The sequence below is a fragment of the Hypanus sabinus genome, chromosome 10 (genome assembly GCF_030144855.1).
Source record: "Hypanus sabinus isolate sHypSab1 chromosome 10, sHypSab1.hap1, whole genome shotgun sequence".
In the NCBI taxonomy this organism is placed as follows: Eukaryota; Metazoa; Chordata; class Chondrichthyes; order Myliobatiformes; family Dasyatidae; genus Hypanus; species Hypanus sabinus.
The window spans coordinates 152,911,862-152,928,205 of NC_082715.1; the positions used below are offsets into that span (position 1 = coordinate 152,911,862).

The 16,344-nt window shown below is 40.2% G+C and overlaps 1 protein-coding gene across 4 annotated transcripts in view; it reads left to right on the top strand.

The window, feature by feature from the left end:
• cabin1 (calcineurin binding protein 1) overlaps window positions 1-16,344 on the top strand; it is a 563,877-nt gene that overhangs the window by 153,757 nt on the left and 393,776 nt on the right. For all 4 annotated transcript variants that reach the window (XM_059983285.1, XM_059983287.1, XM_059983286.1 and 1 more), the window contains 4 exons: window positions 3,544-3,750; window positions 7,702-7,847; window positions 11,200-11,461; window positions 14,571-14,741. In XM_059983285.1, coding sequence (XP_059839268.1) covers window positions 3,544-3,750; window positions 7,702-7,847; window positions 11,200-11,461; window positions 14,571-14,741 — 786 coding nt within the window. The remainder of the gene's footprint in view (window positions 1-3,543; window positions 3,751-7,701; window positions 7,848-11,199; window positions 11,462-14,570; window positions 14,742-16,344) is intronic.

Genomic DNA, 16,344 nt, shown 5'->3' on the forward strand with positions numbered 1-16,344 from the left:
CCTGCCACATTGGACATTCACTGATATGCTTACCTATAAAACCACATGACTGCAGATGCAGTAGCATCTGTCATGCATCTGGCCCTGACATACCTAGAAGACAAGGACATTTATGTCAGAATTCTGTTTCCAGATCTCAGTTCAGAATTCAACACTATTTTCTACAACCCTTTATGAATAAACAACTACTCTGGTCTAAATACACCACTATGTGGCTGGATGTTGGACCTAATAACCGACAGATCTCCGATAGTCAAGATTCACCCAACTGCTCCTCCCTCCACATCATCCTCAACATGGGTGCCCCTAGGGCTGTTTGCTGAGCTCATTGCTGTACACTGTGCCTACACATGACTGCACAGCCAAATACCATTGTCAGTTTTGCCAATGACGTGACAATAGTGGGGCTCATCACCAATAAATTTGAGACAGAGGAGGTGGAAGTGCTCAAGACCTGGTGCTAGACAAATAACAAGCAAATGTGATGGTTTTCGATTTCAGGAGAACTCGTACCACTCACATCTCTCTTTTCATTTGTGGCACAGTAGTGGAAACTGAGCAGTTTCTGAGTCCTGGGAGTGTACATTTGCAAATCTCTTATGGTCCCAGAGCACATTCTGCACAATCAGGAAAGCTCAGCAACACTTACTTTATGAGGAAGCTGAAGAGAGCTGGGCCATGCACATCTATACTTGTGTTGTTCAACAGATGCTCAGTAGAGAGCACTGTAACAAGCTACATCACTGCATTGGTTTGGAACTGCACTGTGGTGGACAGGAAGGCTTTACAAAACTGCAAATGCATCACTGGCATCAGCCAATCTGACATCAGGGACATGTATACAAGAAAAGGGTCTGTAACATTGTGAAGGATCCCACCGATCTTGCTCACAGACTGTTTCTCACACTCCCATCAAGGGGAAGGTCACATAGCATTATGCCAGGACCACTAGACTCAAAAACCATTACTTTTTCCAAGCATTAAGGCTGATCAAGACGTCCACCCACTAACTCACCCCTCACCCCTGCACACCCTCAATCACCACTACTGTACCATTTCCTGTCAGTTACCTTATGTAGAGACATTCCTATGCCTAGCTTCACTTAATGGATATACAATCTCTCTATGACATGTAAATGGGGCTATATTATAGTCCTAGAGATTTTGGGAAACAAATTTGTAAAGGGATCACAGACTGTTGCAAAAAACAAAGGTTGTTATGGTAGGTGATTTTAACTTTCTTCATATTGACTCTGAATTGCATATTGTAAAAAAAAAAATGACTAGACGGCATAGAGTTTGTCAAATGTGTTCAGGAAAGTTTCCTTCATCAGTATGTAGAAGTGCCAATGAAAGAGTATATGATACTGGTTCTGCTATTAGGGCATGAGACAGGGCAGGTGACAGAAGTTTGTGTAGGGGAACACATTGCATCCAGTGACAACAGTGCCATTAGTTTCAAAGTAAATGTGCAAAAAGATAAGTCTGGTCAGCGGTTTGAGATTCTAAATTGGAGAAAAGCCAATTTTGATGGTATCAGAATTGATCTGGGAAGTGTGGATTGGGACAGGCTTTTTTCTGGCAAAGGTGCTTGGCTTCAAAAGTGAAATTTTGAGAGTACAAATCTTTTGTGTGCCTGTCAGAATAACAGGTAAAGATAACAAGTGTAGGGAACCTTGGTTTACAAGAAATATTGCGGCTCTGGATAAGAGTAAAAGGAGGTGCATTGTAGGTATAGGCAAGTAGGAACAAATGAGATGCTTATGGAGTACAAAAAATGCAAGAGAACATTTAGGATGAGATCAGTAAGGCTAAAAGAAGGCATGAAGTTTCTTGAGCAGACAAGGTGAAGGAGAATCCTAAGGGATTCTATAGGTATGTTAAGAGCAAAAGGATTGCAAGGGACAAAATTTGTCCTCTGGAAGACCAGTTTGGTAATCTATGTGTTGATCCCGTACAGATGGTGAAGATCTTAAATTAATTCATTACATCTGTACTTAGGAGATGGATACAGAGTCTGTAGAAGTGAGGCAAAGCGGCATCAACTTCATGGACCCAAAGGAGGAAATGGTTGCTACCCTGAGGCAAATCAGGGTGGATAAATTCCCCGGCTTGACAAGGTGTTCCCTCAGACCTGATGGGAGGCAAGTACAGAAATTGCCAGGGCTCTAGCAGGGATATTTAAAGTGTACTTAATGACAGGAGGGGAACCAGAGGATTGGAGGATAGCCAATGTTGTTCGGCTGTTTAAAAATGGCTGTAAACAGAAACCAGGAAATTTATCGACCAGTGAGTCTGACATCAGATGTGGGAAAGTTATTGGAAGGTATTCTAAAGGACGGGATGTATAAGTATTTGGATAGACATGGACTATAGTCAGCAGGGTTTTGTGAATGGTAGGTCATGTTTAACCAATCTGGTAGAGTTTATTGAGGATGTAACTAGGTAGGTTGATGAAGGCAGGGCAGTAGATGTTGGCAAGGCACTGATGTACAGGTCCATAATTCATTGAAAGTGGTGTCACAGGTAGATAGAGTCATAAAGAAAGCTTTTGGCATTTTTGCCTTCATAAAACAATATATTGAGTACAGAAGATGAGATGTTATGTTGATGTTGTATAAGATGTTGGTGAAGCCTAGTTTGGAGAACTTATGTGCAGTTTTGGTCACCAACCTATAGGAAATATGTAAGGTTGAAAGAGTGCAGACAAAATTTATGATGTTGCCCAGTCTGGAGGACCTGAGTTATAAGGAAAGATTGAATAGGTTAGGACTATATTCTTTAAAAGTAGATGATTAAGATAAGATTTGATAGAGGTATACTGTAGATAGAGTAAATGCAAAGGGGCTTTTTGCGCTGAGGATGGGTGGGACTACAACCAGAGTTCATAGGTAAAGGATGAAAGGTGAGTAGTTTAAGGAGATGCTGAGTGAAAACTTCTTCTGTCCGAGTGTTGTGAGAATGTGGAACGAGCTGCTGGCACAAGTGGTGTGTGTGAGCTTGATTTCAATGTTTAAAAGAAGTTTGGATAGGTACGTGGACGGTAGGGATATGGAGGGCTATGGTCCTGGTGCGGGTCGATGAGAGTAGGCAGTTTAAATAGTTTTTGGCATAGACTGGATGGGTTGCAGGGCCTGTTTCTGTGTTGTACTTCTCTATGACTCTATGTATATAAGCTATCTTATATTTAAATTTAGTTTTTATTAGTATTATCTTTTTTAGCTTTTTTTGTGTTGCTTTGGATCCAGAGTTGCAATTACTTTGTTTTCCTTTACACTTGTGTACTGGAAATGACATTAACCAATCTAGTTCTTGTTTTATGCAGTGTTGTATATTTGTGGGGATGTTTCTTCAAGGTGGGGATGACTTCAGTAATTTTGGCACTGAGCAAATTCTTGGCTGTCAATGTTTACTGAGGAGATTAATACATTTTTTTCTGCAGCAAGTTACTTTTGTTTTACTTTTTTCCTGATGGTTGTCCTTTGAATTAAAAGCAGTGGCTCACGGTAAACTATTGTCCTTTTCTCTTGGTTTCAACTATAGGTTGAACTGGGTTGGGATGATGCAGAATTCATGTTTGATTATTTCAAACCCAAGAATTACCCAGAATTTGACAGTTACAAGACCAGCACGGTGTCTGCAGATTTGGCAAATCTCTTGAAGAAGATTGCTGCAATAGATCGTGATGAAGATAATCTACCTCTCTCTATAGAGAGTGTAACAGCATACATTGAAGGCTCTGTTGACACGGTAATAATTCCACAGAGGAGTAATTATCAAAATCTAAACTGATAGTTATCTTAATTCTTCTTTCCTATGAACTCTTAGTTCCATGAGAGTCTAAAAGTGTCATGGCTTTGTAAGTAATTAATCACAACATCCACAGCTTTCTGGGTAGAGAATTCCAAAGATTTTATAGTCTTCTGAGAAGGGAAATATGTCCTCAGCTCTTAAATGGTGGTTTCATCATTCTGTCCCTCACCTTGGATTCCCCCATAAGTGGAAATACTCTCATATCAACACTCTTTCATGTATCTTGAAGTTTGCCAGATGACTTTGGTTATTCCAATGTCTGGGGAAAATTTATGACTATATAACAATTACAGCACGGAAACAGGCCATCTCGACCCTTCTAGTCCGTACCAAATTTATATTTACTGCTGAGTCTTTCTTCTTTAGACACTTGGTAATTAGTGTCTGTTTGACAAATATTTTACTATTTAAATGAGGTATCACAGACAAACAAAATGCTGGAAGAATTATGCAGTCAGTGAGCATTTGTGGAAATGTCCAGTTGAAAGATCTTGACTGAAAACTGTCTATTTTCACAGCTGGTGACTGGCTCCCCGAGTTTCTCCAGAATTTAATTTGTTGCTCTTGATTCCAGCATCTCAGTCTCTTGTGTCTCCAGTGTTTGGCACTCTAACTTACTTTTTATTGTGGCAGGTATTCCTACTTTTGTACTGTTTCACTTTAATTCTTTAAAACAAAATTTGTCTTGACTATATCTGTGAGCTAACCTTGTGTTTATTGTTTGAGGATAGCCAGATCTATTTGAACATGAGCATTCTTGGGCCTAGGGAGTGAATGACAAATCAAAAATTGCAGATATGGAAAGTCAGAAGTAATCCCTGAGAATGCCTGAAATACTGTGTTGATCAGGCAGTATCTGAGAGAAGAGAAATGGAAGTTAACGTTTCAAGTTGAGGTCAGTTTAGCAGATCTGGGGAAGAGGGCAAATGAGTTAATGAGGCTTTAGGGAGATATGGACAGGACAAAGTGATTATCTATCCAGTATTACTGAGACAGAAACGGTTGATAACGTCATCAAGTTATTTAATACCTGTTATGCGGATGATGTTTTGACAACATCTGTACACACACATAGAAGGGTTCCTCATTGTTGTTTCTGTAACAATTTTTTTTTTGACAAAACTGTGTGGTCAGCTCTGAGCTGAACCCCCCCCCCCCCCCCCCACCCCACCCAACAAACCTGAAGGACCAGTGGACCACTCTTAGCCTAGCCTCAACCCTTTGGCCTGTTTGTCATGGGCACCCTACCAAGAGCCAAAGCATAAAACCTCAACTCCGTCTAACATAGCTCTCTGGGTCATTGAGGCACACATGCCTCCAAACCCTACAGCAAGATGTGGTCCCCTTGGAGGATGGAGCCATCTAGGTCATCGGTTAATGAGAAAAAAATTTATTGGAGGGTACATTTGTTGGCTTAGCCCACTGCTCTACTCTTTACACAAGTGATTGTGTGGCTAAGCTTCCTTCAAAAGCCATCTATAAGTATGCCAACAATGCAACTAATGTTGACAGAATTTCAGATGGTGATGAGGTGACATGCAGGAGCAAGGTAGATCAGCTGGTTGAGTGGAGTAGCAGCAACAACCTTGCACTCAACATTAGTAAGAGAAAGGAATTTATGGATTTCAGGAAGGGTAAGTTAAGGGAACGCACACCTGTCCTCATCGAGGGATCAGAAGTAGAAGGAGTGAGCAATTTAAAATTTTTGGGTGTCAACATCTCTGAGGATCAATCCTGGATGCAATTACAAAGAAGGCACGACACTGGCTGTATTTTATTAGGAGTTTGGGGAGAATTAGTGTGTCCCCAAAGACACAAGTAAATTTCTACATATGTACCATGGGGAGGATTCTAACTGGTTGCATCACTGTCTGGTATGGAGGGCCACTGCACGGGATCAGATAAAGCTGTAGAAAGCTAGCTCCCTCGTAAGCACTAGCCTCCCCAGCATCCAGGACACCTTCAAAAGGAAATGACTCAAAAAGGTGGATTCCTTAATTAAGGACCCCCATCACCCGGGACATGCCCTCTTCTCCTTGCTGTCTTCAAGGAGGGGTCCTGGAGCCTGAAGACAATCAACATTTCAGGAACAGCTTCTTCCTCTCTGCCATCAGATTTCTCATGGACAATGAACAATTTATGGACAATTTATACAATAAGTAGTGCAAAAACAGAGGGGAAAATACTGAGGTAGTGTACATAGGTTCAATAAGTCATAATTTATAGTTTTTATTATTATGTATTGCAATTTACTGTTGCTGCAAAACGACAAATTTTATGACATTTGGGTATTAAACCCAAATCTGATTCTGAACAAGGATACAAAAATTATGAAATGCAGGCAGAAAGTCAGAGAGGACTGAAATAAGGGAACATAAAAGCCATGAAATGAATTGGTTTGGGAAGATCCCAACTGGTCAGTTCAAGCTAGTGGCAAACCAGAATTGAAAGTTTAAGCCTGGATAGTGCTCTTGGAAATCAGGATAAAAAAAATCAACTATTCTCATTTTTCTCAAGCATTTAAAAAATATCCAAGGTGAAAAAGGTGTAGTTGAAAGCTAGAGGCTGTGCGTGAAAGCTCAGTGATTATACAACCAGAATTGGTGACTTGTACCCAAAGAGCTTCAAAGACTGGGTCAGAAACTCTGTTTCCTGTTGGATGAATTAGTTACCAAAACTGAGGAATAAATATTTGATAGAAAGAGCTTGTTTGAAGAAAGTTTACAGGTAAAACTTGGTATGGTTTTATGTTCATTCTGTAGTTGTGAACTTCCCATGATTCAGGACACTTACAAAGGCAGGTGTGAAAAAAGGGCCTGAAGGATCATTGGGAACCCGAGTAACCCCAACCATAATCTATTCAAGCTGCTGCCATCTGGGAAACAGTACTACAGCATAAAAGCCTGGACCAACAGGTTCTGGGACAGCTTCTTCCACCAAGCCATCAGACTGATTAACTCACACTGATTTGAGTGTATTTCTATGTCACATTGACTGTTCTATTTATTATAAATTACTGTGTTGGCGTGTGTCCTAGCGGACAAGGCATCGGACTAGTAACCTGAAGGTCACTGGTTCGAGCCTCAGCTGAGGCAGCGTGTTTGTGTCCTTGAGCAAGGCACTTAACAACACATTGCTCTGCGACGACACCGGGCCAAGCTGCATGGGTCCTAGTGCCCCTCCCTTGGACAACATCGGTGGTGTGGAGAGGGGAAGGCTTGCAGCTTGGGCAACTGCTGGTCTCCCATACAACCCTGCCCAGGCCTGCGCCCTGAAACCTTCCAAGGTGCAAATCCATGGTTTCATGAGACTAACGGATGCCTAGTAGTAGTATAAATTACTATGATTGCACATTTAGAGGGAGACGTAATGTAAAGAATTTTACTCATGTATGTGAAGGATGTAAGAAATGAAGTCAATTCAATCTGAAGTCAGATCTATTAAGAGATCTTTTTGGAAGCAATGAAGGAGAAAAGGGGTCAAGTAATAAGTGTAATAATTAACACCCATAAGATGCTGGAGGAACTCAGCAGGCCTGGCAGTATCTATGGAAAAAAAGTACAGTCGATGTTTAGGGCCGAGGCCCTTCAGCTTCTCCAGTCCTGTCGAAGGGTCTCAGCCCAGAACATCAACTGTACTTTTTTCCATAGGCGCTGCCTGGCCTGCTGAGTTCCTCCAGCATTTTGTGAGTATTGCTTGGATTTCCAGCATTTTCAGATTTTCTCTTGTTTGTGAATCAATAATTTAGCAGCAGCTTGCATTAAAGACTTTCCCTTGAAAGTTTTCATTACTAGCTTTATTTGGGATTAGAAATGGATTGTTGATGACCATGTTTTTTTTAGGACAATCTCATAGCTTTGAACCTGATGAGTTCTTTTTTTGTTTTAGGTGCCAGTGCTCCCTGAAGGTGCAGATTCTGGGCTTCCTCTTGTCAATGAATTGTATTACCTCTTAGCTGATTATCATTTCAAGAACAAAGAACAGGCCAAAGCTATTAAATTCTATATGCATGACATTTGTGTCTGCCCAGGCAGGTTTGTATTGTTAGTTACATTGGTGTTTTGAAATCAAGAAAATGAGTCATAGAGATATTTTGGGATGTTTCCTATTTTGTAATGACTAAAGTGCGTTCTTTGTGCCTGAATAACCTTTAACCCATTTTCTACATTTCTAATAGTAGTTTTCAGTTTGTATGGTTCACGTCCATCATTCCAGGCTACTGTCAGGGATAGTTGGACAGAATTCTTTAGGTGTTAAATATTAGCCATGGCTTTGAGAGAACTGTGCTGCTATTTTTGTGATATCACAATGTGATCTTTTATAGCTAACTGAATGTGACAATTATTCAGCAACACTATAGTAATGCAACATCAGCTTATATTTTATTTTCAGCCCTAGAGTGGGTTTAGACTCTACTACTTTTGACTTGGAACCAAGATTAACTGAACCAGGTTGATAAAATCCTTGGAACCTTGCTGATAGTGAATGCATGCAAAAATGACTACTCATCTCTGCAACATTGAGACCATTCTATTAAGGCATTCTACATCATTACCAGTCAGATTGTGCCATCTCTAGTGGTTGTAATTGGGCTAACTGATTATTTTAAAGATTAAAGCAGATAGGCTGCAGGGTTCTGTGATTTTCGGTATCAGTTAGTGTTCACATCTATTTACACTCATTGGCTATTTTATTAGATATACCTGTGCATGTGCTTGTTAATGCAAATATCTAATCAGTCTATCTTGTGGCAGCATCTCAGTGCATAACAGCATGCAGTTGCCATTCAGACCAAACATCAGAATGGGGAAGAAATGTGATTTACGTGATTTTGACTGTAGAATAATTGTTGGTTCCCCATGGGGTTGTCTTATTTACCTCAGAAACTGCTGATATTCTGGGACAGCAATCTCCAGAGTTTGCAGTGAATGGTGCCAGAAGCTTATACTGAGCAGCAGTTCTGTGGGTGAAAAATGCCTTGTTAATGAGAGAGGTCAGAGAAAAATGGCCAGACTGGTTCAAGCTGACACGAAGGTGACAGTAACTCATAGCCGTGCATTGCAACAGTGTGCAGAAGAGCATGAATATATACCCAGTGGCCACTTTTAATAGGTACAGGAGATGCCTAATAAAGTGGCCATTGAGTGTATGTTGCTTTTTTCTCTGCTCATTGCTAGTTCTGATGCTGCCTGAACCGAGCATGCTGGAGGAAAGGTCTGTCCTGTTTCTGCTGATAGTTAAGTGTTGCAGAATGCAGCATCTGTTTCATTGCTATTGATTTATGGTAAATGCTTTAAATGCTGTCAGATAATTTTTTGATGCATTTTCCAGCCAAAATTTGCAGCAGTGGATTGAGCTGTTGCCCCAGGATATTGCTGAAATATTAAATAAACTAAGAAGTAATTTTAAATTGGATCATTGTGAGGTTGTAGACTCTGATTTATTCACATACTTGTATGTACACAATGATTAATGTAAAATTCTGAAAAAGCCCTAGGCAGGGCTGACCAGATCATTCCAATACTGAGTTTAATTCAGATAACTGTGAGATGTGCATTTTTGGAGAGACAAATCATGGCAGGATATTTACAGTGGTTGGTTGAACACTGAGGAGTGTTGTAGAACAGAGTGACTGAGAAGTATAGATGGCATTCTGTCCTTCATTCAGGGCATGGAGTATAGAAATTGAGATGTTATGTTGCAGGTGTATGTGACATTGGAGAGCTCAGATTTGGAATATTGTGTTCTGTTTTAGTCATCCTGCTGTAGGAAAGGCATGTTTAATCCAGAAAGGGTGCCTGTATTGCTTGACTGTTTCAACTGAAGGTAGAATGTATGGCCGCAGTCCATACATCACAGCCCTCCTGACATTGTCAGGTCATGGCATTTCTTTGGACATTGCTTTAGGGGGTTGTTGCTACTAATGGTTTTGTGGCCCTTTACTGCTAACTTGTAACTGCTGTATCTTCCAACTCCTCTAAGTGGATGATGAGGACATTTAATGTCTTTAATATGTTTTAATGTCGTCTGGCTCAGGTGATTTGGCACTGTAGAGTATTGTAGTTATGATTGATTCAGGAACAGTGCTTCCCCTCTGGCATCTGATTTCTATGGGGGTGATTGATAAGTTCATGGCCTAAGGTAGAAGTAGTCAGTTTTAAGAAAACCTTGCACGTTTAGTCCCCTCCTACATTTACACACTTAGTCCAGCAGTTGTGAAGCATATGGATCTCTTGATACATTCGTGGCCTTAGGTAGAAGGAGATGTTATTAACTTCAGACTTTCTGCACAATCACCTAAGGAGTTGACCTACACATGCATGTAACGACATGCAGTATAACATCTCCTTCCACCTTAGGCCACAAACTTATCAATCACCCCTGCTCTGGACCACTTCTGGAGGTCCAAGACACCGATTTCTACAAAGAAGGGATCCATATGCTCCACATCTGCTGGACTAAGTGTAAATGTAGGAGGGGACTATGTTGAAAAATAAATGTGCAAGGTTTTCTAAAATTGACTCCTTCTACCTTAGGCTACAAATTTATCAATCACTCCTCGTAAAATGACATTAAACCCATGAAACTTCCTCACTTTAAAAAAAATATTCTGTCTTTGCATTACTATTTTTAATTTAACTATTTAATATTTACTGTAATTTATTCATTTCTATATTTATGTATTGTACTGTTGCTGCTTAGTTAACAAATTTCACAACATATGCAGGTGATAATCGTAAACTGATTCTGATTAACAAATTATCTCAACCCATGTTGACATTTCTGTCTGCTCCTGCCCATTGGCAATTTGGATTGGGTATTTCTTGTCATGACATTTCACTGTAATGTCGGGGAGAATATGATGGCATTTATGTGCTCAGGTAGTAGCTGCTGTCACTGTACAATTTGAATTCTAACAATTTAGAATGTGAAAAAACTGGAGTAGCAATGTTTTGCTATTTTTTGCAGTATTTGTCGGTGACAGCTAGTTTAGCTTTGGAGCAAAAGATAGTGACTATTAAGTGCACCAATAATAGATTAAAGACAATTTTTCTACATTGAAATATCTTTCAGAAGCTATTTTATCTCTGCTTCGTAAAAGGCATGGGTACAACAGAAGTAAACTGAGTACAATTGGGTCATTTGAGCCTTTAAGATTTGACGAATGCAACAATTTATTTGTGTGCAGCTAATTTGTGAGGGTTGCATTTGTTGTTCCAAAGCAGTTGCACAACGAGCAAGAAATAAGCTTCCAGCAACTGTAATATTTTCTTTCCTAAAAAGAATAAATATGTTATGTAGTTTGGAGACATGTTCTCTGGAGACTTGAAAACTAGTAACACGTACCACGGATGATTTCTAATATTGTATATTTCTGATGTGTAGGTTTGATTCTTGGGCAGGCATGGCTCTGGCTCGAGCTAGCCGTATCCAAGACAAGCTGAACTCAAATGAGTTGAAGAGCGATGGACCCATCTGGAAACACTCCGTTGCTGTTTTGAACTGCTTTAAGCGGGCACTTGAGATAGATCGCACCAATCTCTCACTCTGGATTGAATATGGCTCCATGTCCTATGCACTGCATTCATTTGCTTCACGCCAGCTGAAACAGTGGAAAACAGAGTTGCCTTCGGAAGTTGTACAACAGGTGAGTATCTAAATGTTACAGCAAAACAGGTTTAATGGCTGGTGGTGGTGGGGGGGAAGGAATGGGGAATGGAAGTTTCATAAGTTAATTGCTTTTGTTGAATTCTAAAGGAAGCTGTCTCTAGTTAGTGTTATCTGTTGGTCTTAGTTCTTATGTTCTTAATTTCACCATCATTCAGCAGCTTTGAGACAGATACTTTGAGTATAAGTATCTGGACTCCTGTAGATCTGTGTTAAAAGCATACTCTCCTTTTTGGTTCACTACAGAACAAAAGAGTAAATGGAATGCTCTTTATTGACATATAATCATACATGGAGCAGTTTTATGTTCTGCCTTTTGAATCACCGGACAAATAATTGCAAAACCACATTATTTTTTGGCACAATACTTTGTTCATGTAAAGGTATATCTTACTGCTGTGAGCTCCTGATTTTATGGGATTACAAAGGGCAAAAGTGGGAACTTGCATGTGGATGCTGAAGGCAAGGTTAAATTACAAAATGAATACTTTGCATCTGCCTTCCAAAGTAGTGGTGAAGGAGAATCTAGTTAAAACACTCTGTGGTAAAATTAATAGCATGAAGATATTAGAAAAGTTGCCTAAAATTAAAATGGCTGAGTTAGCAGGACCAGATGGGATGAATCTTAGAATTTTGAGGGATATAAGAGAAGTTGAGGGCTGTCTTCCAGTCCTGTTTGGAAATGCGAGCAATGATAGAAGACTAGAGCTTTGAATGTTACTCCCTTGTTAAATAATAATGTAAGGGTAAGTCCAACAACTGTTGACCAGTTAGCTTAAGTGTTCAGAAATGTCAATCAGAGACAAGATTAATAGTTATCTGGAGGGAAATTATTAATTAAGGCAAACCAGCACAGATCATAGTAGATCATGTTTTACTATGTTGATTGAATTGTTTGAGGTAGTGGATGGAGTTGATGAGGCTAATGTATTTGACAATTAAATGAACTTCTAGAAGGCTTAGGAGAATATTGGTGGTGTTTATTGATACAAGGTTGATCAAGGTACAGACCACAAGAGTGTCTTACTGATTGATTATCTTTTAAATTTGCGTTCCCCAGGGATTGGCATTGGAGCCATTACTTTTTTCAAATAATGTAATTTTGACCTAGACGTCTACTCAGTGGCCCTTTATTAGGTACAGGAATGCAAATTAGTGTGCTGTTCCGCTGCTGTAGCCCAACTACTTCAAGGTTCAACGTATTGTTTGTTCGGAGATGCTCTTCTGCTCACCAATGTTGTAACGTGATTAATTGAGTACTACCGCCTTCTTTGTCAGCTTGACCCAGTCTGACCATTCTCATCTGGCCTCTTTCATTAACAAGGTATTTTCACTCGCTGAATTTTTATCTTTGCACCATTCTCTGCAAACACTAGACAATGTCGTGCATGAAAATCCCAGGTGTTCAACAGTTTCTGAGATGCTTGAGCCATCTCATCGGGCACCAACTATTTTTGCCTGGGTCAAAGTCACTTCGATCACAGTTCTTCCCCATTCTAATGTTGAATCTAAACAACAGCGGAATCTGTTGACTGTCTCTGCATGCTTTTACACCTTGAGTTGCTGCCACACGATTGGCTGATTAGCTATTTGCATAATAAAGTAGCCACTGAGTGTATGGCTACAAGTGATACAACCTGGGGAGACATGGTAGTGTAGCAGCTCGAGGCGTTGGAGTTTGGAGTTCAGTCTCGGTGTCCTCTGTACGGAGTCTGAGTTTTCCCCAGGTCCTCTGGTTTTCTCTCACAGTCCAAAGATGTGCCAGGGAAGGTTAATTGGTCATCGTAAATTGTCCTGTGATTAGGTTAAGTGTGGGGGTTGTCAGAGTGTGCTGGGCAGTGCAGCTTGAAGATCCAAAAGAGCCTATTCTGTGTTTTATCTCTAAATAAAATAAAGCCACAATTTCCAAATTTGTAGATAACACAAAAGTTGGCAGCATTGTGAACTGCAAAGAAGACAGTGGTATATTGCAGTTGGATATGAACAGATTGGTGGAATGGGGATGGGACATGAAGTTTAATGTTAAGAAATGAAGTGATTCATTTAGTGGGAAGAATGAGGAGGGATAACATTAAATAAAGAATCCTATTCTCAACTGTCTCAAAATATACTGAGAAAATTGAGAAAGCAATTTATAAATTATGCCTGATTCTCGGCTTTATTGGGAGTAGCCACTATTCAAAGCATAGTATCTTCACATTAAGACTGCTGTTTGTAGAAGTTGTCATGTGCACCTACATTAGAAAAACAGAAATAGGATTGAATTGTATGGCATGCACATTTAAGAATGTTGCGTACTTGAAAAAAGGAATATTAAGTATGATGCTTCCAACAGCTGGATCAGGTTATTTCCTTCTGCCATTCGTGTGATAATTGCCATTATCAGCTCACCTTCCTTTTTCTTTGGATGGCTTGACTCTGTGGAAATACCATGGTTTAAACTTCTATTCTTCCTATATTCAGTAGACTTTCCCTTCAGCAACATGAAGAATTTGGGTTTAGAAGTGAGACTTTGTCTTAGTCTCTGCAATCAAAGTCCTTTGTAGTGCAAAATGGGCCTAGTGTTGCTATACTGAGGTCGTGATTAGGGTTACGCCCAGTGGTTCAAGGGAAGTAGCTGCTCTAGAACCTGCTTGTATGGGACTTCAGGCTTCTGCTTGATGGTAACTGAAAAGATGGCATATGCCCCTTGCTGGTGATATTTGATAGATGTTGCCTCCTTGAGGCAGTGCTTCATGTAGATACTACAACTGGCAGGGAGGGATGTATTGGGCTGAGTTCACCACACTCTGCTTCTTCTTGTGGTCCTGCGTATTCAAATTGCCAAATCAGATAATGACGGAACTATCTAGGATGCTTTCAACAGAACATCTTTAGAAATTTGTTGGAGGTTTGGTGATGTGTCTTAAGAAACCTTCTAAGAAAGTAGAGCCACCAGCATATCTTCCTTGTAATTGCCTGCATAGGCTGGATATGATGATGGAGCAGATAGGTGGTCTACTGCCATCGGTCCCAACAACATTATGAGTGGTCATTGAGCAACCTAGTGTTTTATTTGTGACCGTCACTGTCTTTTTTGTGTACTGCAGATGGAAGAAAGAAGAGACAGCATGCTTGAGACAGCCAAGCAATGTTTCCTCTCAGCAACACACTGTGAAGGTGATGGCGATGAGGAGGAATGGCTCATTCACTACATGTTGGGTAAAATAGCAGAAAAACAGAAACTGCCACCAAAAGAATACTTGGAACATTACAAGCAGGTCAGCATTGACCTTCAGTGCCAATCAATTTTTTTTGTATCCTTGACATCTGTGTCTCACTATACCTAAATAATTCAGAATAGATACATGACTGTAGCTGGTGTTTACTGTATTCTGCTTAATGCCTTTCATAACAATCTGGTATATCTAAAAATTACAGAGCAGGGGCTAGTCTAATGCTCCAGTGAGATGAAGAAAATTTTCTCTCTTGGTGTGATGTTGGTTGTAGAGTAGTAAGAGTGAAGAAATGGAAGGGCTTGACATAGATTTCCATGACCTAGTTTCTCTCCACTCAGTCCAGGTGACATTTTAGTGCAAATCCTCACCGCTCCATGTCACTTCCAAAACAAAGTTAGTATATTCTGTGTATTTTTTCAAAGCTTCAATTAAACCAAGTCTGCTTACTCTGTTGTGTGTATCTCCATGTTCCATATCTCAAAGGCACAGCAATTGGGTTCCATTTGTACATTGTGCACTCAGCACTACTTCTTAAACTCCTTGCTGGAGTTCTTTGCTTCAGATTTATCTCACTGTTCATCTGATACCTATTAGGACCTATATACATCTGAGCTCTTCTGAAGCTTTTCTGGCTAAATTCTAAATATGCTGCATGTCTATTGCCCATTATGCCTGGGCTTCAACCACCTGATCACTGTAAATTCTTTTGATCCATGATTTTCTTTTTAGCTTGCTTATCTTCTGAGCTTCTTCAACTCTTGATTTTTGTATACTCCTGATTTTAGTTGTATAATTCTCAGTGGCCTACTTTTAGCTGCTATGATCCTAATCTTTGTGATTCTTTTGTCATTTATCTTAAAGATCAAAGAATGATACAGCACAGGAACAAGCCTAGGCCCTTTGGACCACCAAGCTTGTACTAGCTACTCAACACCCATTTATACTCATCATGTTTTGTCCTTTCCACATTCCCATCAGCTTCCTCTGATACAACCATTCACTTACACACTCAGACCAGTTTAAAGTGGCCACATGCCCGAAGATCTGCACCTTTTTTGTGGGATGTGAGAGGACATTGAAGACCCAGGGGAAATCCACAGATCATAGTGAAACTGTGCAAACTCCACATGGAGAGTTACTAGAGGTCAGGATTGAAGTGGAGCTGTTGAAGTTGCAAGGCAGCAGTCCTACTGGCTGTACCACTCTGGCACCAATCTTTCTTTCAAGTTGCTTTGTGAAATTTAGCTCCAGATGTAGGGTCTTGAAACATCAACTGCCCATTCCAACACAATGCTGAAACCTTTGTCCCCTCCATGGACTCCATTTGCACTTTTCGTTGCTTCAGTATAGTAGTCAACACAATCCACCATCTTTTGTAGGCTTTTCCATTCTTGGGCATTGGTGTTTCCTTACCAGGCCATAATGTAATCAGTCAGGATGTTGTGCATCAGGAGAAGTTTTAGATGACATACAAACTTTTAAGTAGAAGTGCTGTTGTGCCTTATTTCTGTGTTGGCACCTATGTACTGGTCCCAGGTCAGATCTACTGATATGATAACACCAAGGAATTTAAAGTTACTGATGTTAATAAATATCTTATTACACGAGCCTAGGTGGTGCTGGTGTCATCTCTCGGTGTCCTGAT